The sequence below is a fragment of the Lagenorhynchus albirostris genome, chromosome 2 (assembly GCF_949774975.1).
Source record: "Lagenorhynchus albirostris chromosome 2, mLagAlb1.1, whole genome shotgun sequence".
In the NCBI taxonomy this organism is placed as follows: domain Eukaryota; kingdom Metazoa; phylum Chordata; class Mammalia; order Artiodactyla; family Delphinidae; genus Lagenorhynchus; species Lagenorhynchus albirostris.
This window is the reverse complement of record NC_083096.1, coordinates 54,281,526-54,304,874: the sequence shown is the minus strand read 5'-3', so window position 1 is coordinate 54,304,874 and position 23,349 is coordinate 54,281,526. Positions and strand designations below refer to the sequence as shown.

General features: G+C 44.2%; 1 protein-coding gene across 1 annotated transcript in view; it reads right to left on the bottom strand.

Annotated features, from left to right (window-relative positions):
- The window catches only part of TNR (tenascin R), an 83,141-nt gene extending 65,849 nt beyond the window's left edge, over positions 1-17,292 (bottom strand). The window contains exons 1-5 of the mRNA XM_060142173.1: positions 16,794-17,292; positions 14,450-14,926; positions 6,424-6,687; positions 3,008-3,123; positions 635-785 (exon numbers count right to left, since the gene is read on the bottom strand). Of these exons, the coding sequence (XP_059998156.1) occupies positions 635-785; positions 3,008-3,123; positions 6,424-6,687; positions 14,450-14,926; positions 16,794-17,292 (1,507 nt within the window). The remainder of the gene's footprint in view (positions 1-634; positions 786-3,007; positions 3,124-6,423; positions 6,688-14,449; positions 14,927-16,793) is intronic.
- Positions 17,293-23,349: the final 6,057 nt, after the last annotated feature.

Genomic DNA, 23,349 nt, shown 5'->3' with positions numbered 1-23,349 from the left:
GTCTTGCATGAGAGGCACTGTGGGGGTGAAATAATAATCAACTTAAGTCATCACCTTGAACAGTGACCCAACCCACAATTTACTGGTTTTGAACGACGTTTCCCGCTCTCACTTCTAAAAGCGTTCTCTGAGTGTATGTATACACACCAGCTATCGAGCACTCACTGTCATTTGACACAGTGCTAATCACTTTGTGTGCTTTATCTGATTTAATCCTCATGTCATTTCTATGAAGTTCATCATTGTCAAATGAATCAAGGTTTGGGAAGGTCAAATGACTTTCTGCAAATCTCACAATAAATAAGAGTGAATTAGCTCTTGCTGGCTCCAAAGCTCAAGATACTAGGGGCTGACAAACAAGGCCTCTTAGTGAGTAAGATCAGAAGACATACACTGGAGATCCTAACAAAGAATTTCCCCGTAGAATACTCTTGCAGATTTTTGTGCTTGCAAGGATAAGGAAGACGTTCAGCCAAGCATCTGGTCGAGTAGCTCTGTCTCCAGGTACCCAAATTAATCTCAGCTGTGGGAGAAATCCTAGCACCCCTTTGTCTCTCTACTTCCTGGGTGCGTCTGCAGTTTTTCCTGAGTGACCTGATGGTTAGCCATAAAGTGAAAGGTTGGGGACACTCACCAGTGGAGACGCTGGCCGAGGTAGGGGGGCTCCGGGCTTGCTCTTTCAGAGCCACCACATTGACAGTATATTCCTCCCCAGGCTTTAATCCCGTCTGGTTGAAGGATGTAACATCACTGGGGAGCTGGGCAATCACCCCTCCTTCATTGTTCTGCAGGGCAGGGGTGGGAAGGGGGGAAGGGAGAAGCAGAGAAAGCAAAAGAGGAAATCAATGGGAGGGAAATGTGTGGGACACTGACTGTGAATTAAAGATGGGGACCACTTCTCTGCCCTCCAGGCTGACAGCTGAGGGTCTGGGGCCAGGAATGACTCCCAGCAGGATCAAGAAGAATGCCACCACTCTATGAGGATTTGGCAAACGGAGAACCAATTTTCAAGAACATTTCTTTGGCCTCTCCTGAGTCTACTGAGATTGCCAATAAAAATTAGTCATGAGGTGATGTAGATTGGCTCTTGCCAAAAATGAAATGTCTGATGCTTACCATCTATGAGGGTTTTTGGCATTTATCATGGTGAGCATGCCCTTGGCTATTTAGAGGAGTCTAGTTGTGTATGTATGTGTGTAAACATCTTTATGTACATGACAACATGTTTCAAACTAAGACATTCCCAGTTTTTTAATGAGCCGGAGCTATTATTTTGCTGTATCTGGAGTTTGTCATGGTGTTACACTGGCTGCAAGTCTGTCATTGTCTTATTACCCAGATGAGTTAGGAATCCGTGACACAACCAGCTGTGAAGCACAAGGAAGAGAAAAGGGCTAGAACAAAGAATAATACAAAGGAGAGAAGAAAGAGACAAGTTGGTGGAAGAGGAAATGAAAAAGATCAACTTGATGATGCTGGGTCCAGGATTTTGTATCTTTCTACCCACCTATCTGTCTGTCTGTTTGCCTATTATTATACATTTTCTCTGTGTGCCTCGGGAAATGGAGGCGACAAGAGGGCTCTTTTTTGTGGCACTGCACTTCTCCACTATTCTTTGGTCTCTGTTCATGTCACCTGGAGTGCCCCATTATGTAATTTATAGCCACACTTCTATAAATCAGCGTGACCTCCCACTGGCCTCAACCTACAGATGATACAGCTATTCTCTGTGGCTGTATATTTGACCTTGGCATGCCCTGGCTAGCCCCACTCTTAGAGTTTTACATATCGGATATAAAACAGGCAAACCTGGCATTGGTTTTTTTCCTGCCTGAGTGGCAGAGTGACATGATTCTCTCTGCCCTGTTATAAATCCAATTGCCCACCATACTTTACTGGCCATTTTAATGCAGATAAGACATACAAGAACGTATGTGTAGAGAATGTCTGCTTCGATGTATGTAGCTTGCCATGGCATGACTATATCCACATAAGAGAAGTGGACAGAGCCCTGGAATAGAAGTGGAGACCCAATTCTTCTTTTAAGCCTGCCACCAACTAGCTGTCTGAAATCATTTAAGTTCACTGAATCTTAGTCTTTATAAACTAAACAAACTAGATATAACATGAAGGGTCATCAGTCCCAACAGTCCATGCCTCTAAGAATTTTGAAGTAAAACAATGGTGAAATCATAGTCTCATCGGCCAAAAATGTGTCATCTGTCATTAAGTCTGATGAATGACTGAAAAACTCCTCTTTGATATTGAAAGATGAAGACAGAGGAAAGGACTGTGATTAAACATTATACCCTTATGAGTGGTATAGTTAGGGAAACCATCAGTGGCGTTAATAAATCCTGGAAAACTAGAACTAGTCAGGCGCCCCTGGCACCTTAGAAAAGTAGTTTTAGGGTTAATAAAATAAAATACTGCTTTGATGAATGGAAAGGAATCTTGGGATAATTTTTAACTCAAAGACTAATAATATAATTTGCTTAAGGAAAAATTTTCTCAATGAATAGGTTATGAAAGGTGTTTCTGTGTTACATCTCTGACCTTTAGAGACTGAAGCCATGCAAGCTGACTTTTGGGGCATCTGTCGGCACAGAAGGAAGCTGTGGGTTGATCATAAGACCGATTCAGTTTGGCTTTTCTTATGTCCTAAAGAGACACCCCAACTTTTTGAAGGTCTCAGTTTTCGGACTTGCTAAAATGACAGCTTGCTAAACCCTAGAGCTTTCTGAGCAGAGAGCTGGGGCTGGTGGCTGCTTCCGCATTCTCTTGTCACCCAAGGCTCAGGTGCCAGGCTCAGGGCCATTACTCAGTCCTTACCAAGCCTTTATGAAAGAAATGTTCTGTAGCCCATATACCCACAAAATGCCCCTTTGTGTCCTGATGGCATGGAGAGAGAGATTGGGGGGAGTGCCTTTTTTGCTGCCCCGATTCCAAGTTGAGGGTATGAATACCCCAAATAAGGCTGTTCGGCAGTCTGACAGGTGGGGGTTACCTTTGGAATGAAGCTGATCTCCCACCCATCGAAGGAGAATGAGAAGGGCTCCCACTGCACCTCCACGGTGGTCTCTGTGATTGTCTTGAATCGTAGCCCTTGAGGAGTGGAGAGATCTGGAACACAGCAATGTGGGTGACCATGTCATGGCTCTCCCTGGCAGGGGCAGAGAGCATTACCTGGGGCTCCCTCCACGCCATGGGTGTGGTGGCGTGTGATGGGCAGGCTATCCCAATCTCATTACAGAGGTGGTGGGTTCCAGGTAAGGGATCAGCCCATGTCACTGTGGTCTTGGCACTCAGTGTGGGCGAAGATATGAATAAAGTTAACAAACATAACCTAATAAATACTTTTTTATGCTTTCTGTTACATAATAGGTTACTATTAAAATAAAAAAACACACTTTCCTTTCCTTACTAAGGTGGTGAATCTTGGCATTTAACATAATGCCTTTTTCAGAGAAACTGAACACTGTCTTCAGAGGCTTTAAGGGTTCCCGAGAGACAATATAAAGGCTAACATCACTGTTTCCATTTCACACCCAGGAAACCGTGGCACAGAGAGAGTAATGAAAGACGTGGAGGAAGCCAACTTCAGAATATAGTCTGGAATGCTTTTCTCGATCACGTGATGTGCCCTAAGAATATCTCGTTTAGCTCAAATCGTCTAGGATGGTCTGAAATTTCCATTTCATGTATACAAGCAAAGCAAGGGCATAATCAAGGGACAGTAGTAGATACTGGGGTTTTCACTCTCACTCCACTAGCTTCTTCTTTCTCCAGCTGTTCCTTCATTCTCTCTCCCTTCTCTCCTTCACTCACCTTTGCCTCATGTGTCTCATTTTTAGTTCCTCTGCTTATCTCCCTCTTTTTCCATTCCCTACACCCTCCCCCCCGGCCCCCTCCCCAACAACACACACACACACACACACACACACGCACACGCACACGCACACGCACACGCACAGGTGGAAGTATGCTTGTCCTAATGGAGTTCCAATTACCAGCCCTGAAATACGACAGCACGACTTTTCTCAGTTCTCCAGCGAGCCTGCTCCCATTTCAGCTGTGTCTCTCCTGGGATATTCCCATTGGAAAATTGACAGATTCTCATCCTTCCTGTTTGGAAGCTTCCTCACGCTTCTTGGTGAAAGGCAGGGCTGATTCTGAACCCACTTGAAGGCGTGTCAGGGGAGCTTACATGATTCTGTCCTTGTCACCTGGGAGCTTGCCTGAGGGGATGCCCTGAATTGGTGTAATAAAGGCCATGGGAGATGGAAACCTCGTCACGGCATGTGCACGTGGATCAGAGAAGAGACGCCTGGGAGTCGGGCCAGGCTCTTGCTGAGCTGACCCATCCTGGAGCAAAGTGGGAAAAGCGGCAGATGGTGACCTGCCTCTCTACACAATCATTGCAAATATTTTAAATTAGTTCTCAGGCACGAGAGGAGTTGAAGAAAAAGGTCAAATATAAACAGTGATAATTACAGGCATATTTAAAAAAAGGCAGCATTCATAGGGGGAGTCCAATATTATAACAGGATCTTTGTCACCTGAAAAGCAAGGGGACAAAATGACTTCTTAAATCCTTTTCCCTCTGCTTGCCCCTGTGCTTACATCCTTCAAAGCACAACTCAAGTCCCTGGGCCTCCATGAAGACTTCAAAGCCAACTCTTCCTACTTCAACCTCTTCTTATTCTGAACTTTCATGACATTTGTTACCCAGATACCATCTTGTCATTTAAGAGCTACATAAAATGGGCTCAGATCTCTCATCCCATATTTGGTGATAAGTCCCATTTACCAACCCAGGGGCTTATGTTTCATGGTCACATCTTGTTCCCATTTCCTGCTACTGCTAAATTCTCTGCATTATGTAATAAAAAATAAGTATTTGGTCTTTGTCCTGGCACACAGCTCCCAAAACCCTAGGAATTCCCAGAGTGATAAGAGTATCTTTTGTATGATTATGAGATAACTGGTAGTTGGGACCTCCTAGATGGCTGGTCTGCAGAAAAACCCAGGCATGATTTAGAGAGAGGGTTGGAGCTTTCAGCCCCACCTCCCAACCTCCAGGGAGGGGAAAGGGGCTGACTTGAGTTAATCACCAATGGCTAGTGGTTTCGTCAATCATGCCTGTGTAATGAAACCTCCATTAAAAAAACCCTAAACGACGGGGTTCAGAGGGCTCCTGGGTGGGTGAACACATGGAGGTACTGAGAAGGGTGCTTGTCCAGAAAGAACATGGAAAACTCCACACCCCATACTTCACCCTATGCATGTCTTCCATTTGGTTGTTCCTGAGTTGTATCCTTTATAAGAAACTGGTAATAGAGAGTAAAGCTCTGTGAGTTCTAAGGAATTACCAAAAGTAAGCAGGGGTTGTGGGAACTCCTTAAATTTATAGCTGGTCAGTCAGAAGTCCTGGTGACAACCTGGGACTTGTGAAGGCAACTGACGTGGAGGCCCTGTGAGACTGAGGACTTAGCTTGTGGGATCTGATGCTAACTCCAGGTGGATAGATACTGAACTGAATTGAACTGGATTGTTGGACACCCAGCTGGCATTTGAGAGCCGGACAAGTGGTGTTGGAAAGATAATTGAAGAATTCGGAGGTGTAAAAAGAAAATTAATAGCAGCCCCTTCCCATCTCTTTCTTATTCTGCTCTTCGATGTAGTCAATGTTAATAGTTGGCATGCAATTTTCAAAAAATTTTCTGTGCTTAAATAAACATACAAAATATAGATACATACCTATAGCAGTTTCTCTATTATAAATAGAACACTTCCATTTCTCATGGAGAAGAGTTTAGTGTGTGTCTGTGTCTGTCTGTCTCTCTTTTACCCCGTTGTCTTTCTAGACGATGCTTTAGAGCCTCAACGTTTATAATCAAAATGGACTATCAGGATATTTTACTAAATAAACGATCACGAAGAAATATGCTATGAGGAGAGGTGGGAGTTTTCAGTTGTGGTTTTAAATAAGATTTTTTTTTCCACTCTGTTATACACTTACCATCTGTAACATACCATTTACACTTGCTTATTATACATCCTATCTCATATCTCCTGGTTTCTAGTCTCTAACTAGATTTGAAGTCTATATAAGTCTCATACTTTCCCTGACTTCTAATCAGACTAGCTTATAACAAGTCAGAGCTCAATAATTAAAGTACTTTTTGTCCTTTTGGTTCTATAATTGATAGGGGTTGCCTAGATTTGGAAACTCATTTTTGGAAGTGCCTTTTTAATGAGGTACCCTTTCCTAAGTGGGTCACGTTGGAAGCCCTTCCCCTCAAGAGCAATGATTATTGCAGGCATCCCTGAAGAATTAAGAAAAGACACTACTATCATGAATGCCCATGGTCTCCTGTAGGAGAAAAGAAGAATGAAACAGGATGGGGAAATGGTACGTACGGGTGGCCACCTTGGCCGTGATGGGAAGGCTGAGGATGTTGCTAATGACAGCGTAGACGCTGATGTTGTAGGTGAGACCTGGCTCCAGCTCCGAGATGGTGACACCACTCCAATCTCCAGGCACCCGCTGCTGGAGCTGGAGGCCCCCCAGGGCCATCGGCTGGTAAGAGATCACATATTCCGTCACTGCCATCGGCCCGTCCCATTCCAGCTCAATGGACCTGTCGCTGATACCAGCCACTCGCAAGTCCTCTGGAGGGGCAACTACCAGGAGGCAATACACAGATAGCATGAGCTCAGAGGACTGCCTTCCCCATCCTGGACCCAACTTCCTTCCTCACATCTCACCCCACATGCCCTGTCTGTATATTCTGCTCAGCTCATTGCCTTTGAGTGATTGGTAATTCCCTTTGCAGGCAGGTTCTTATCTTTTCTGTGCTCAGTACTCCCATCCCTATAGGGCCGTGAGTTAGTGGTGTGCTGGAGCCGGCTTCTACTGGCTCAGGAAAGTTGATTGTCGAATTTTGCAAGACAGTTTTAAATAGTCATTATTAAAGATTAAATTGTACTCAGTATTAACTTAAAATTAAGTAAATTATCTTAAAAACAAAATTATGAATACTCCAAACTCATCACTGGCAAATTACTTCACTACATTTTACTATTATCTATGCCCTTGAGTCAATTTACATGTGTTGTATCTCTCTGGTAGAAATACTATGTAACAGTGTGCTAATGCACAGCTGTTTCCAACTCTACATTTAGTGACTTCATGTTGGTAGTTTGAAATTGGCCACAGAGGGAGTATTTACACCATGGAAGTTGGCAAATGCTACAAAGTGGGGCTTTTTATTTTTTCCCTCAGAGATCTAGTTGTTAGATATTTAACAGCATACATCGGCTAATATTTTTGGTAGTTTAATAAATTATTGTTACCAGATTACCCTGGGAGCCAGTATTTGATTTGGCAAGTGGAAATAAAGGCTTATTCCTGGTTATATTGCAAAATACAAGAAGCCAAAACAGTAAATCCTAGATACCATGGACTGATGAAGACATTCGATAACACTTTATTTTCCCTGTTAAAAGGAGACTGTTTAAGTTTTGAAAGAAATGTAACTCGTGTTAAACAAATTTTATTAGCCTTGATTTTGGGGATGATGAGAAAGGAGCATACTTGAGGGCTTTGCTTTTCTCTCTTGTTCTACTTTTCAAATGCTATTCAGAGAATCACCAAAAACTAAACCTCATTGAAATAGCCTTTCATGTATGGTTCCCTTGGGAAGTGAAGATTCACCAGTAGTGGGGGTATTAAATGACTGAAACTTTAAGATCAATTAGGATTAATGCCAGTATACCTGTAATTGGACCTGCCCATAGATTAACTCGAAGATCAGGCCAGTATTTAAATAGTCATAATTAACTTATAAATTTATATGCAGTGGAGGTTTTGGTTAGTTTAAAAGTTGTCATTGGTATTGAATTTCTCCTCTGAGAATTCTCACTCTTTCACCTTTACAAGAGCAGAGGACTGAGGCAGCTGCTAGTCACAGGGCCATGTGAAAAGAAGGTGCCTGCACTCCCTGTGGTGCTCAGCCTCAAATTCTTGACAGAGGTGTAAATGAGGACTCATAAGATGGAAATTAGGAACATATATTTACAATGTTGGGCATATGCTTTGATTGCTTTTGCCCCAAATTGTGAATGGTATAAAACAATCTAGATAGCAGAGCTTCCTCTGATTAAAGATGGCAAATGTTGACCAAAACAAAAAAATTTTTAATTTTTGTTTTAGAATTTATAAAACTAGATGAATGTAAATGAAATTTAAATAATCAAACTTCAAATGATTGTTTATAAGCATATATCATTTCTAACTCTGGCATGATGAAAGCTTTGAATTGCACTAAGATCTTTGGGGTAGCCTGTATAATGCATACCAGATGACTCCTGGACCAGGGAAAGAAGAGTTGGTATATACAACTATCAGTATTTTGCATGGTTATATAGAGCATTTATTATGCACCAAGGACAATGCTATACATTCTGACATAGATTTTCTTATTTCACCCTCTCACCAACACTATGGAATCGGTATTATTTTTACCCCTGTTTTATAGAGAAGAAAACTGAGTCACAGAGTCAGCAAACACAGAAGCTAGGATTTGAACCCAGGCACAATGCTTCTAGAATCTCTAAGCCAGTGTACGATACCACTTTATATTTGCATAGCATTTCAGTCTATAAAACATGTTTAGATAAACCATCTAACTAGACTTTAAAAAAAATCCTTTAATTGCAGCTCTATGAGGTAGATTGGGTAGATATAATTATCCCAACTTAACAAATGGAGAAACTGAGACCCAGGCTAAAGGACTTGCCAAAAGTAAGGGAGTTGGGTCATAGCTGAGCTGATTATCAAACCAAGATCTATACTTAATGTGTTCTTTCCCCTACAATTTGTAGGATGGGTCACTGATTGTACCAGATGCTTTCCTTCATTTATACACAGCCCTCAAAAATAAACTACATCAGTGAATAATTCAGACTATCGTTTAGGATACCAATTCCAGACTGGTGCTTATCCTAGAGGTAAGAAACTTCTTTTAAGAAGGATTCTCTAAAATTTCACAATTTGTATGGAAACACAAAAGACCCCAAATAGCCAAAGCAATCTTGAGAAAGAAAAACGGAGCTGGAGGAATCAGGCTCCCTGACTTCAGACTATACTACAAACCTACAGTAATCAAGACAGTATGGTACTGGCACAAAAACAGAAATATAGATCAATGGAACAGGATAGAAAGCCCAGAGATAAACCCACGCACATACGGTCACCTTATCTCTGATAAAGGAAGCAAAAATATACAATGGAGAAAAGACAGCCTCTTCAATAAGTGATGCTGGGAAAACTGGACAGCTACATGTAAAAGAATGAAATTAGAACACTCCCTAACACCATACACAAAAATAAACTCAAAATGGATTAAAGACCTAAATGTAAGGGCAGACACTATAAAACTCTTAGAGGAAAACATAGGCAGAACACTCTATGACATACATCACAGCAAGATCCTTTTTGACCCACCTCTTAGAGAAATGGAAATAAAAACAAAAGTAAACAAATGGGACCTAATGAAACATAAAAGCTTTTGCACAGCAAAGGAAACCATAAACAAGATGAAAAGACAACCCTCAGAATGGGAGAAAATATTTGCAAATGAGTCAATGGACAAAGGATTAATCTCCAAAATATACAAGCAGCTCATGCAGCTCAATATCAAAAAACAAACAACCCAATCCAAAAATGGGCAGAAGACCTAAATAGACATTTTTCCAAAGAAGATATACAGACTGCCAACAAACACATGAAAGAATGCTTAACATCACTAATCATCAGAGAAATGCAAATCAAAACTACAATGAGGTATCACCTCATGCCAGTCAGAATGGCCATTCATCCAAAAAATTTATAAACAATAAATGCTGGAGAGGGTGTGGAGAAAAGGGAACACTCTTGCATTGCTGGTGGGAATGTAAATTGATAGAGCCACTATGGAGAACAGTATGGAGGTTCCTTAAAAAACTAAAAATAGAACTGTCATATGACCCAGCAATCCCACTACTGGGCATATACCCTGAGAAAACCATAATTCAAAAAGTCATGTACCATAATGTTCATTGCAGCACTATTTACAATAGCCAGGACATGGAAGCAACCTAAGTGTCCATCAACAGATGAATGGATAAAGAAGATGTGGCATATATACAATGGAATATTACTCAGCCATAAAAACAAACAAAATTGAGTTATTTGTAGTGAGGTGGATGGACCTAGAGTCTATCATACAGAGTGAAGTAAGTCAGAAAGAGAAAAACAAATACCGTTTGCTAACACATATATATGGAATCTAAAAAAAAAAAATGGTTCTGAAGAACCTAGGGGCCGAACAGGAGTAAAGATGCAGACACAGAGAATGGACTTGAGGACACGGGGAGGGGGAAGGGTAAGCTGGGACGAAGTGAGAGAGTGGCATGGACATATATACACTACCAAATGTAAAATAGATAGCTAGTGGGAAGCAGCCTCATAGCACAGGGAGATCCGGTCGGTGCTTTGTGACCACCTAGAGGGGTGGGATGGGGGGGTGGGAGGGAGACGCAAGAGGGAGGGGACATGGGGATATATGTATACGTATGGCTGATTCACTTTGTTATACAGCATCAACTAACACAACAATGTAAAGCAATTATACTCCAATAAAGATGTTAAAAAATAAATAAATAAAAGCACAACAACAAGAAAAAAAAAAAGAAAGGCTTCTCTAGGGCCTGCCTTTTGTTTTTCAACATGCTGATTCCAAGTTTCCTGTGTGGGACTCCTCCTGTCATGGTGACAGAAACAGCCATTCCAAATTTCAAGTCACCAGCAATTCTTAGGGCATTTGGGACAAGTCAGTGTATTCATTTTTAGTGCCTTTCTCCAGAAAATAAAGCTAATCACGACGAAGGAGAATGATCCAAGCAGAGCATTTGGGGATTTTAAAGTAAAAAACAGGTGCAGAAGGATTTTTTCATCTTGACAACTTCACTTGGCAAGTTTTTTATCTTGAGACCTGAGCCTGGTGGTGGTAATGATGAGAAAGAAGCAATGGTGTCGATTGTGGGAGAAGCATTCTTGAGAGCGGTGGCTCCAAGGAGGAGACCATCACCTTTCACCCTATAACTTAGCAGCAGCTGTGTACATTGGGTGTCAGTAATTCTTATAAAATGAAATGGTATTGCTAGAAAGCAAACTGTAAAAGAGCCGTATGCCTTGATTCAAGGAATTTAGTGTGTGGCGGGGGGGCTGCGAATTATTCTTAGTATTACTTTCTTTGGGGCTCCAAGTTGGGAACTTGGGGAAGAGCAGGCAGTTAAAAAGGAGTAAACTGCGGCTTGAGGAATTGGAGTTGCTTATCTGCAAAGATGCCATGCTGTTTACTTTTTAGATCTCGCATCAATTTTGCACATATGTGGTGAGAGCAGTTGGAATTAGTTCCATGAAGTGTCTCGCTCGGAGGAGCGAGTGATTTCAGGTGCCAAAGGTTGGGCTGGCCGCAGTGCTAGCAGACGCAGAGGCTGAGGGTGATGAATCTCTGCAGGTCTGACTGAAGTCCAGGGAACGGCTTTCTGGATTGTTTCAAGCCCCTGCTCTGGTTGTTCTTTCATCCTGTTGCTTTGCAGGGAGTTGTGGCCAAACCTCCTTCCCTGGGGGCAGGCGTGGACAAATGGTTGGACGTGCTTTCTTGCCCCGTCTCCAACACCTAATATTTTTTATCATTTGACAGAGCTCAGCTTTCATGTCAAAAGACTATTTCTTTGTGTATGTTGCTTTCAAAATTTTTATTTTCTGATTCCACTCTACTTAGCATCCCAGGGAGGATTAAAGAGTGCTAGAAGTTGGTAGGAGACCAGCGTTCTTATTTTTGCCCTGCCATTAATTAGCTGTCTGGCTATGGAAAAATCTTCCTGTCTCTCAGGGCTGCTGCTTTTTTCAATTTGTAAAATGAGAAGCCCAGAGTAGCTTCTTTCAAAGCCTGTTTTAAGTGCTCATATTCATGAATTTTTTTGTTCTATTGTCTTTACCGGGCCAGAGAACAGAGGCAGAAAGGTTGAGATCTGGTCCCACGGCCCACTATGAGAACGATCAAGGCTGGGAGTCAAATAGAGTGGCCTTGTCGACTCTATTCAATTGCATTTAAGCTCTAGCGGCCTAAGGAGCCTCAGAATGAAGTCCACACAATGGGCAGCCACTTTCCATGCCCTTGCCAGAGAGAAAAGAATGACCTGTGGAGAAGTGCATTTTGTGGCTCTCCATGTTTTCACCTTACCCGTTCTCTTCTTTCCTCTCCTCACTGCTGTTGGCAAGGGGAGCAGTAATGCTGGAGTGGGTGCATCTGGCCAGAAAAGTCAAGCAGTGGATAAGCAGCCCCTCTCCTAGAGCCTTCTCACAAAGAGCAAGTGAAGTAGCACTTTAGATAATGACCTAGTTACTTCTCTGGAAAAGACCCATGGCATTTGGTTTAAAAGACAAGAAAGCCTTGAGAGCAGCACCTGCTGAATCAGTGGTGGCTCCATGGTTGCTATAGAAACAGATGGAGATTATGCAACTGTCCCTCCTCACATGCTTTGGGAACCTGTAAAGTAATTTATCTGGGCGTCCAGAAGTCTTCCTCAGACAGCACAGAGGTAACGTGTTGGAGGTAACATGTGCTCATGGTTTGGGCTCAACCCAGTTGTAGTTATGCTAGCAGCTCCTGAGCCTTCCCTGCGTGACCAGAAGGGCTTATCTCCAGTTCAGTTTGGACCCTGGATCAGATTAAGATTCTGTTTGCAAATGAACCCATCCCTGTGGAAAAGGGGGGTCAAGAACATGAGAAGTATGTACAACCCAACAGAGATCAATTTTATTAAGAAGGATGTGAACTACAGAATAGCCGTACATAGAAAAGGGCCCAAATGGACCCTTAGCATCCTCTGATGGGGCCTCATGGATCCTCGTCCTGTGGGTGGGAATAGGATCATGCTTCAGCCTCCTCTTTCCAGCAATTACCTAGGACTTTGGATTCAGAAATACGAAGCTTAACTTCTGCTTGACGTTTCCGTCTGAACAACTGGTATAACAGCTATTTATATTTTCAGTAAGATATTCAGTAAACAAAATTAGGAGGCTAAATGAAATCATTGACTGTGGAAAAAAATAGAAGAACGTGAAAATATTTTTTTTCCTAAGCAGTGGGTTGTTGTTTATCTTTTAGTTGTTGCCATCGATCTTTTAAAAAATTTTAGGTTGAAGTTGCAGGTGCAGGAGACTTGTCTGACTGGCCTGGCACCTACGTGGGAATCATTGATAATGCTCAAGAATAAAAGGCTTGTGAAGCTGGCCTCCCAGGATTTCCCCCTTAAACCAAGGTCAGAAGGTTGATCAGAAAATTCCTAGAATCAACCCATCAGAAAGCTTAACAATGTTCGTTTGTTGTTATTTTTTATTTTCAATTTTCCCAATGGGCACTCTGAGCCCACTGTTACAGATTGAACTACAAATGGAAAAGATCAAGATCAATCACTCAATCTGTACTGTTTAAAACACAAATTTATCAGTGAGAGTCACTGATTTAGTCAGAAGATGAGCAATAACGGTGAGATAGTGACAATAATCTGATTTTAGGCAAAAGAAAATGATCTCCAGTGAGATATTGGTATTTTCCCACTGATAGATTTAGGTCCTCCTTTTGGGACATCACCTTTGGATTGGTTTCCATGGTGCAGACACATATGGGGTTGGTTCCAATTTGCTATGTCATCTGGAACAAAGCGACTCGTGACCTTTTAATATGCTGTACTAATAGTTAGAACGTGCGTTGTTGCTCGATGCCTTTAGTAGTTTATTCCTAGTGACAAGTAATTCCTTGCCTATGAATACTTTTATCCATGTGGACACTAGATGATTTCAAAAATTAATAACACTTTGCAACATGCAAGCTCTAAAATAGCCAGAGTGCCCTGCTAGTCTGACTATCACAGACTAACCGCCATCGCATGCCCTAGCACTGTGAAAGGACGTGTCCCCAGACTATGGCAACAGGCAAGGGGCATATTCTGGAGTAGGTGGAGCTCTGGGAAGGGCTGAGTTAGGGTGGTCCCTTGCCTAAGGTGTTGCCATGGTCTGACTCTCCGCTTTCTTCCATCTCAAGGACAGTGAAATGCTGTCAGCATCATTACCATTGACTTTGTTCCAGTCTTGGGGTAAGATTCAGCTTTCAGCCTGAACTTGACCTTTTCTGGTTTCCACCCTTCCCCCCTTTAAATCTGCCTCGTCAATTGTGATTGACTCAAGAAATCAGCTGTCTTGGAAAGCAAGTGTACATGACCCAGTTGGGAATTCTTCGGCCTAAAATTCACCTTCCCTCCCATCTCTCTTCCCACCTCCAGCCAGTTTGCTGGACCACCCTTGACAAAGGCCCCGCCGAGCTCCCCTCCCTACCTGCCGAGCAGTCAGGGCCCTGGTAGCCCTCTTCACAGAAGCAGATCCCCTCCTGGCAGTGTCCTCGCCCACTGCAGGCGTTCAGACACCACTGCTGGCCGCAGTCCTCACCGGCGTAGCCCTCCTGGCACAGGCAGGTACCGTTGGTACATCTCCCCTTCCCTGAACAGTCCCCAGGGCACCTCAGCTCGCTGCAGCCCTCGCCAGTGTAGGCCTCTTCACAGACACACTCCCCGTCCACGCACAGCCCCCGGGAGCTGCAGTCTGTCGGGCACCGGAGCTCTGAGCAGTCGTCGCCGCTGTACTCGCTGTCACAGATGCACTGGCCATCCACACACACGCCCCGACTGGAGCAGCCTAGGGGGCAGTAGGGCTCCGAGCAGTTCTTGCCAAACCAGCCTTGATCGCAGATGCAGCCGCAGGACTCGAGGCTAAAGTTGCCGTGGCCACTGCAGTGAGGGATGTAATCCAGTTGTCCTGGAAGGGCCAAGGAGAAAGTCAAAGGGCAGCCGTGGAACCTCCTGTAAATGGGGTATGGGCGGGGTGGGCAGAGACCTCTCCTCACTCTCTGATCAGGTTTGTGTTGCTGAGAATTAAGCTCAAGCTAGTTTGGTACATCATCGACTTCATGAATGTTTTCATCTGATAGGGGTTGTGTCTGGCACAGCCCTGGGGGCGACGATGAGTGAGATCAGGTCCCTCGTCCTTCAGGGGCTCACCTTCAGTGTGTCTTGGCTCGGGTTCCCTAGAATCAGACTTTAGGTGAGAATTCAGATGAGAGTGACTTACTGGGAAGTGCTCCCAGGAAAAACCTGTCAGGGAGAAGGGGAGACTCAGGAGGTTGGAGCCCAAGCCAGACACATTATCAGGCAAGGTCCTGGGGGTGTCACATGGGTTCAGTCCTGCAGGGTCTTCTGGACACAGTGTAAGCCACACCTCAACTGGGACGAAAGGCTGCCCTTGGAGGGTATAAATGTCCATTGTCTCCCTGGGGCAGGCCAAAGAGGTTCTTACAGCCCAAGGACAGCCCCTGACCAAGACGCCCAGGTGCTGGCTATGGGGACGGAAGGGGATCTGAGGGCTTGTATGCTGAGTACCAGGCCTGTGATGCAGGACACCCCCCCGCCTCTCCTTCCTGCCGTCTAACTAACTCTGCTCATTCATCACAACTTAGCACTAGGGTCACTTCAAAGGCTTCCCAGAACTTGTCTCATTTGGTGACTGTTTGCTGTGATCTTTCTAGGATTCTATGCATATCTCCTGCCCCAGCCCTTACCATGCTATAACTATAGTGGTTAATTTAAACCACTATAAAAGGTAAAAGCTTGAACCCGAGATAGTAAGGAAGACACAGTCCTCTTGTTAAAGAATAAATTTCATGGGTTGAAGGTACCTTTTGGGTGAGAGGAGCTGGGCACAAAAAGGGACACACTTTCTGCTCATTGGGGATCAGCTGATAACAGCTATTGCATGTGAGGTCCCTACTAGAAGCCAGGCTTTCATCTGAATGGAGGCTTTTATATGTAATAACTCCTGATGTTCTAGTCTGTCACCATTTGTCAATGGAGAAAGGAAGTCATGGGTTATGCAACTTGCTTAAGTCACAAGCTAGTAAGTAGCAGAGCTAGGATTTGAAGTCAGGAAGTCTGGCTCTGACTTCTCCCAGAGAGGTCAAGATAGTCATTGGTAAGTGTTACTAGTCAGGGGGTGGGTGAGACTAAGAGGTATAAGTCCTGGATACTCAGCCTTTGGAGGGGAGGGGGTTGTAATAAGCTCTGTGAGTGGGTGTGTGCATGCACGTGCGTGTACATCCACATGCGTTCGTGGAGGGGGCAGGGGCTGAAACTTCCATCTTGCTGGAGAAGATGGGGCCAGGTCCTCTGAGACTATAATGACTATCATTTACTCAGATGGGAGAAAGACTGAGATGGAGTGAACAGAGCGCCTGAATTCTCTAGTCCCTCAGGTTAACATGGATAGATATCAATTCAACAGCCTGTGAAAACCAAAGATGAATGAAGACAGACGTCAAATTCCCTGCTCACCACAGAAGTTGCTGTGCTGAACCGATGTATCGTTACCTGACTCATCCCCCCAAAATCAGGTTAATGTATTTCAAACTGACTATGCGCTGTAGAGAATCCCTACGCCAAATCCCCCGGGAAGGACCACATTTAGATCTTAGAGACGTCTGAACAGAGAGCTACAGACTAGGGCACTTCTCTCCCTCTGTGTGAAGAGGAGCCAGGTTTGACGGGAGCGGTGGCTCACGCTCATTCACTCTCCCTCTCTGCTCAGCGCCCTCCCTCCCTCCTGAGACCAGCTGCAAACTCCCAGACTCTACCTGTGGCCGCACTTTCCTGGCAGCAGCTGCTGGTGCACTGGTCCCGAAGCACTGACACCTCCCTCTCCAGCATCTCGATGCGGCTCAGCAGCTCCTGCAGCACCTGGGCAGAGCTGGCGCATGGGCAGGCCTTTTTGGGGAGGTTGATCCTGTGGGTGAAGGTGACCTGGCTCGCGTGGTCCGAGGTCTGGCCCGTGTACTCTGTCAGCACCTCGTCTTCGGCACTCACCTCCTGCTCGGCCGAGGCCTCCAGCCCCGAGGAGCAGAGGCTGTCCAGGGGCACGTTAATGTTGTACACGTGGTTGAAGACCACCGGCTGCTCTTTGCCGGATGTATTGTAGCCGTCAGCGCCTCCTTCCTCCTCCACCGCCTGTCTCTGGACCCTTTCCGTGGTGACCTCCAGCTGACACTCCGAGGGCTTGAGCATGGAGCCCAGAAGGATCAGGTTGACGCCAATGAGCATGTTCTTCAAGACCACTGTTTCCCCGTCTGCCCCCATCCTCTCAGCAGAGCGCTGGGTTCAAGACCGGCCTGCAGCAGAAAGCATGGTGTTGTGGAAATTTGCAAGAGAAACCAAGGAACGAACGAGATGGCCTCTGAGACCTGCGCTTGGGCACCACGCTATGCACAGTCCTACAAAGCTAAAGGATAGCAGTGAGGATTTCAAGGGGAAGGTTGGGAAGTGACTACCAGGGTCATGAAAGCCCAAAGCTTTTTGTTCCCTAGAGGAATGAACCCCTGAAAATGGACTCTGCTTCTGCAGAAGGGCATTTTGATTTCCCAAAAGGCTTATCTAGAACACATGAGTCTGGCCTCCACAGTGGGCAAGTGGTTCCAACAAAGAGGACATGTGAGGACTCGGGGCAGGGGCACTGTGGCTAGCCTCGTCCTCCAAGGAGAACTCAGAGCATCCTTTCACTTCTGAGTGAGAATTAAGATGAAGGGTACCATGGAGCCTTAGGCATACCCTCATATTTCGCCAGATATTTATAATGAAGGGGTCCCGCCAGCCACTTCAAAATAACTTATTAACTCCTCTAAGCTCATCTGTTCAAATACAAGTTGACTTTAGAATAACCAACCAGGCAGATAATATAGTTCCAGGTAACTGTGGTTGTTAATAACCCTTAGGTACATTTGTGATTATCTGGGACTGTGTGAGCCGAACTTTCTTTTAATGTTCTCATTAGTATAGTCCCAGTGCTTTGTGATCACAGGGTGCCTTTCTTCCGAGGTCCTGTTTAAATTGCTAAAATAATGTATTAGCTCCTCTACTGGTTACCTAGTCACCAAGACCCATGGAGAACGATAAATTTCCTGTAATGTAAATCAGTTTTACAGAAATTATATTTCTTCTGTAAAAGAGAAAAGAGGCTTACAAAATTTTCGTTCTAAAGGTAATGTTAGAGCTAAGAAGATTAAGGACAAAGGAACAGAGTGAGAGTAAATGTGAATTTGGGAAGAAGGCGATAAGCAACAGCTAACATCAACTGAATGTGTCCTGTGTACAGACTGTGCCGTGCACCTCACGGGGGATCTTACTTGACCCTTAGAACAAACCTATGATGGGATGTTATGATTATCCCCATCTTGTAATGGAGTGAATTCTGCCTAGAAAGCTTAAAATTTGAATGCAGGTCTGACTCCAAAACCTGTGTTCTTAACTGCTATGCTCCAGTGCTTGTCTTGATAAGCATGTTCAATGTTCTGTTGTCTCTGATGGAAATTGTGTTAGTTATAGGATCTACCCAAGAATATTGAGATTAGAAAATTTTGCTAGGGCCGGATCCAGTGTTCCTTCCTCCACGAAGCATTCTCCTCTCATCTTTTTCTTCCTGTTCCCTCAGGAGGCAAAGGAGCATCCCCAGCACAGGTTAAATTTATCTCTCACTCCTTATAAAGCCCCTCTGACAGCATTTGCCACACTAGACTGTGGGTTTCCTTTGTCTGCTCCTGCCCCCCCACCAGCTTCGTCCCCTGCCTCCCCCCACTGGCCCCGAACTGCTAAGTCAATTTAGGTCAGACCACATCTTATTCACAGTATTTGATGTGTGTCTAGGACAACAAAAGTGTTCTGTACTGTGGCTGTTGAATGAATAAGTGAGTAGATACATGGAAGATGGTTAAGCAGATGAATTAATGAGTAAATGCCCTGTGAGCACAAGGTTCAGTCATTCTCCAACTCATTTAATCTCTTTCCATTATCCTCAAGTTATTCACTATTTTCTTCAATTTCAATTCAATTGGACAATTTCTGAGGGATGATTTTATTAGGAGTCATCTGTATTAGTGACTATTTTGGAAACCATGTCTTATGACTCAGTCTTTATATTATATATTGGACTAAAATCTTTGTTTCCAATATGAAGAAGAAGCAGAACAGAATAGAGCTATTAAGATTCTGGACTCTGGAGCCAGACTGCCTGGTTCTTCCCCTATCCCAGGACTACCCTGAAATCACTGGCACATGTGAGAAATCTCTTCCATCATTTGACAGCCAGAAAGCCCAACCTTAGCATACCCTTGTTCAAAGAAGGGTGAGGTTCTTGGAGTGATGGGAGAGGTGGTGATCCACTGGTTACGTCAGATGAGGTAAATCAACCTTGGGGACACATGGAGTGACATGTCTGAACCAAATTTCTCTCATGACTGTAAGCTCTTTTCAAGCCCCTCTATCTGAGGTATTACCTGCCTTCCCATTTTCAGCTGCTCTAGGCGTTTCATCCTTGGAGTGGCACTCTGCCCTTATGTCATTGAAAGTTTCCCAGGAATGGCTCTGATATAAATCATTTACACTTACATTTACATTGAAGGCTAGGGAGCCTTAGCCATCTCACTTGCTAAACTAAAGTTGGTTTGTCTGATCCATGTTGATATTGCTGAATAGTTGGTTGTTTTTGGGGAATCATAAAATTATCATGTAGCACCCATAGCACTTAACAGAACTTTCTGCACAGAACAGACACTCAATAAATAAGTGAAAGAATAAATGACATTATAAATGAAAAGGAAGACAAGTGACAGGAAAATTAAAAGGGAAAAATGTTAGTTGCACACCAGTCCAAAGCAACAACTATAAAATTATATGTGGAGAGAAAAGTATAGTTTTATGTGTGAAAAACACAAGATTTTAGTCAGTAACCAAACTGACTATGAATTAGTCAACAGTGTGATTTTTGTAACCTCCAAAACCTTTTTTAGACTCAGGATTTATTGACTGATTGATTGATTGATTGAAGTATAGTTGATTTACAGACTCAGGCTTTATTAATTGCAATTATAGACTAGGATGTGCAGGGGACTGTTTTGCTGTGTACTGCACTTGTCATTGATTACTTCTGGGTGGAGAGGATGCTGAAGGTTCTCAAAATCTTGTTGTAGGAGAGGGAGGAACTTAGCATTTTTGTCCAGAGAAGTGACAACCCCAGAGCTATCGTTCCTTTATCATTCATTCCTTTGACAGATATTTATTGAGTACCTACTATATGCTGGTTCCTTTATTCACAGAAGTTATATTTAAGTGTGTGTGGGGGGGGGAGAGGGTGGGAGGGGGAGGACATACAATACATAAATACCCACAATAATTCTGTATGTCATATATAATGTATGATATAATGCATATTATATGGTATTTAATATATGATGATGTAACATTCACTTGTGTGTGTTGTGTCAGCAAGTGGTAACTGCTGTGGAGGAAAAGAAAAGAAGAGAGCAGAGGAGGTACCAGGACAGGGAAGTCACATGGATATTTTGTAGAGCCCAGCCAGGGAAAGCTTGTCTAATGAGGTGACCACTGAGCAGAGACCTGAAGGAAGTGAGGGGTGGGCTTAGCAGACGGCTGAGGAAGTGCATTCCAGGCACAGGGAACGACAAGGGTGAGGGCTCTGAGGCAGGAGCCGGCCTGGTGAGTTTGAGTGACAGTGAGACTGGAGGCGAGTGAATGAGGGAGCAGATGTGGGGAGATGAGATCAGAGAAGGAGTGGGGGCCGGGTCAGAGAAGGCCTGTGAACCACTGTAAGGACTTGGGCTCTTATTGTGGCTATACAGTCATTGCCCTCAAATGCATCCACATATTAAATGTTTATGATGATCTAGTTCTTGTCATTGAGAAACTCTCAGCCTCATGAAAGAGATGGAAACACAAGTAAATATAATTACAATGCAATGTGATCATTATCATGACCAAAAAACACACAAAATGTCCCTAGAGGGCTGGAGGTGACACAGCAACTTTGTCTGGGGCAGCAGGGGAAGCTACGCAGAGGGTGTGGGGTAATCGTCAGTCCTGTTTGCCAAGTATTTCTGGCCTGGCTTTCCAGACATGTGGTAGGACTACATTCTCCAGGGCTGTGTTTTCCGGCCCCCTGTTGGTTAGGTGAGGCCATGTCACTAGTACTGGCCGATGGTTGTGAGAGGAAGTGATGTGGGTCACTTCTGGGAGGGGGCATTCATTGCTGACAGGAGACCCCCCAGAGCTTTCTTTTTCCCATCCATGGTGACTGGCAATGTTCAGGATGGTGGCTGCTTTCTCAGTCTGGGTCCCTGAGTGACCATGATAAAGGGTGCCCTGGCCGCGTACAGTAGGTGTGTAGTGCATGAGAGAGAAATAAACTTTTGGTTTTGAAGCACAGATTTTTCCTACAGCATAACCTAGTGTATCAGAAGATAATACTGAACTGGGTTTTAATAGATGACTCTTTAAGTAGAGAAGACAGAAGTTCATTATAGACAAAAGGAATTGCATTTGCTAAAACTCTGACATGTGCACGAATATGGCTTATTCAAGGAATTCAAGTATTTGAAGGGCTGTTAAATGCTATGGGTTTGGACTTTTATACAGCAAAAGGTCCAAGGGAGGGAATTTCCCCCAAATGGGGGAATCTACAGGGAAACAGATTTTGGCTCCATGTAAAGAATAGCTTTTATAATAGTCAGAGCTATTGGGTTGTCATGGTAGGTAGTGAGTTCCTGGTCACTGGAGGTGTTCAAGCACAAGCCACAAGACTACTTAGTGAGAATGTTGAAGATGGGCTTTCAAGCATCACATCAGAGAGTGGACTAAAATGAACATTAAGGTTTTCTCTTTCCTGTTACTTTATGAATTCAGGGTCTTACGTGTCCTTTGAGGAGTCTACCCACTATAATATTGTATTAGTTTCCTAGGGCTGCCATAACAAGTTACCACAAACTGGGTAGCTTAAAACTATAGAGCTCTATTCTCTCACAGTTCTGGAGACTGGAATAGAAGGCCAAAACCAATATGTCATCAGGGTTAATCCCTTCTGAGGCTCTGAAGGAAAATCTGTTTCATGCCTCTCTCCTAGTTTCTGGTGATGGTGGGCAATGCTTGGCATTCCTTGGCTAGTAGATGCCTCACTCCAGTCTCTGCCTCCATCCTCATATTGCGCTCTGCCTGTGTCTCTGTGTCTTCACGGGGCCATCTTCCTTCAAGGACATCAGTCATCTTGGATTAGGGGCCCATCATGCCAATATGACCTCGTCTTAACTAATTACATCTACGATGACCCGATTTCCAAATAAGGTCACATTCTGAGGTACTGGGGGTTAGAACTTCAACATAATCTTCTTTGTGGGACACAATTCAATCCACAATACATAACAATAGCAAACTGAGTATTGACCAGGTACCAAGCTAAGCATTTTCCTTATAGTACTTCATTCATTCCTGACAACAACCCTATAAGCTAGGAGGGGTGCTATTTAGGAGCCAAGATATTTAGCAACTGGTATGGCTCAGGCAACAACCAATCAGAAGGGGGCATCCATCAATCAGACCTGCTGTAAACAACCAGCAGGGCTCTGTGGTGATTTCACCATGATGGTAGGTCCTCTTTCAAGTTCCATTATTGGAGACAAGGAAAATGAGCTTCAGGAAAGGCCAAGGAATGTGACCAAGACTGCACAGCTAATGAGCGCAGGAGCCAGGACTGAACCCAGATCTTGCTGACCATAGTCTGTCCTCTTAACTGCTGTTTTCAGCCAGCTTTAATTAGCAGCCACATAGCACTCTCAAGAAAAGACTTAGAGCTCTTACAAATCAACACCCTCCTCCCCCTGGATCAGATTTAGGACCTCCTGACAGCGATGACTTTTCGCTTAATGTTTTCTCCACCAATCCCGGCTACTACCCCAGATATTGCTTTAGTCTCTTACCCTGGAGGGAAGGCTCGTCTGCTGGCTTTTTATTTAAAAGTGCCCAGCCTCCACTGTGTCCCAGAGAATCAAGAACAACGCTAAGCAAGTAAACCTTGATCCTAGAGGGATCAGTAGACATTTTTTACGCTTGTCCTTTCCTAGGACGGCTCCCCTCCAGCCAGCAGCTACAGAAAACCAGGGCTTGCCCTGGCCCCTGCCGGCTTCATTCACTTCTCTGAGCTCCCTTTGGCTTGTCCCCAGCAGGCTCAGTCACAAGCCGTTGTTAACCACACCGCTGACCTCTCTGCTTCTCCCCGTTTGCATATGGCTGAGGATGCGTTCTGAAGGCAGGCAGTGAGAGGGGGTGGGGTGAATGGCATGGAGGCTTCATTTTTCT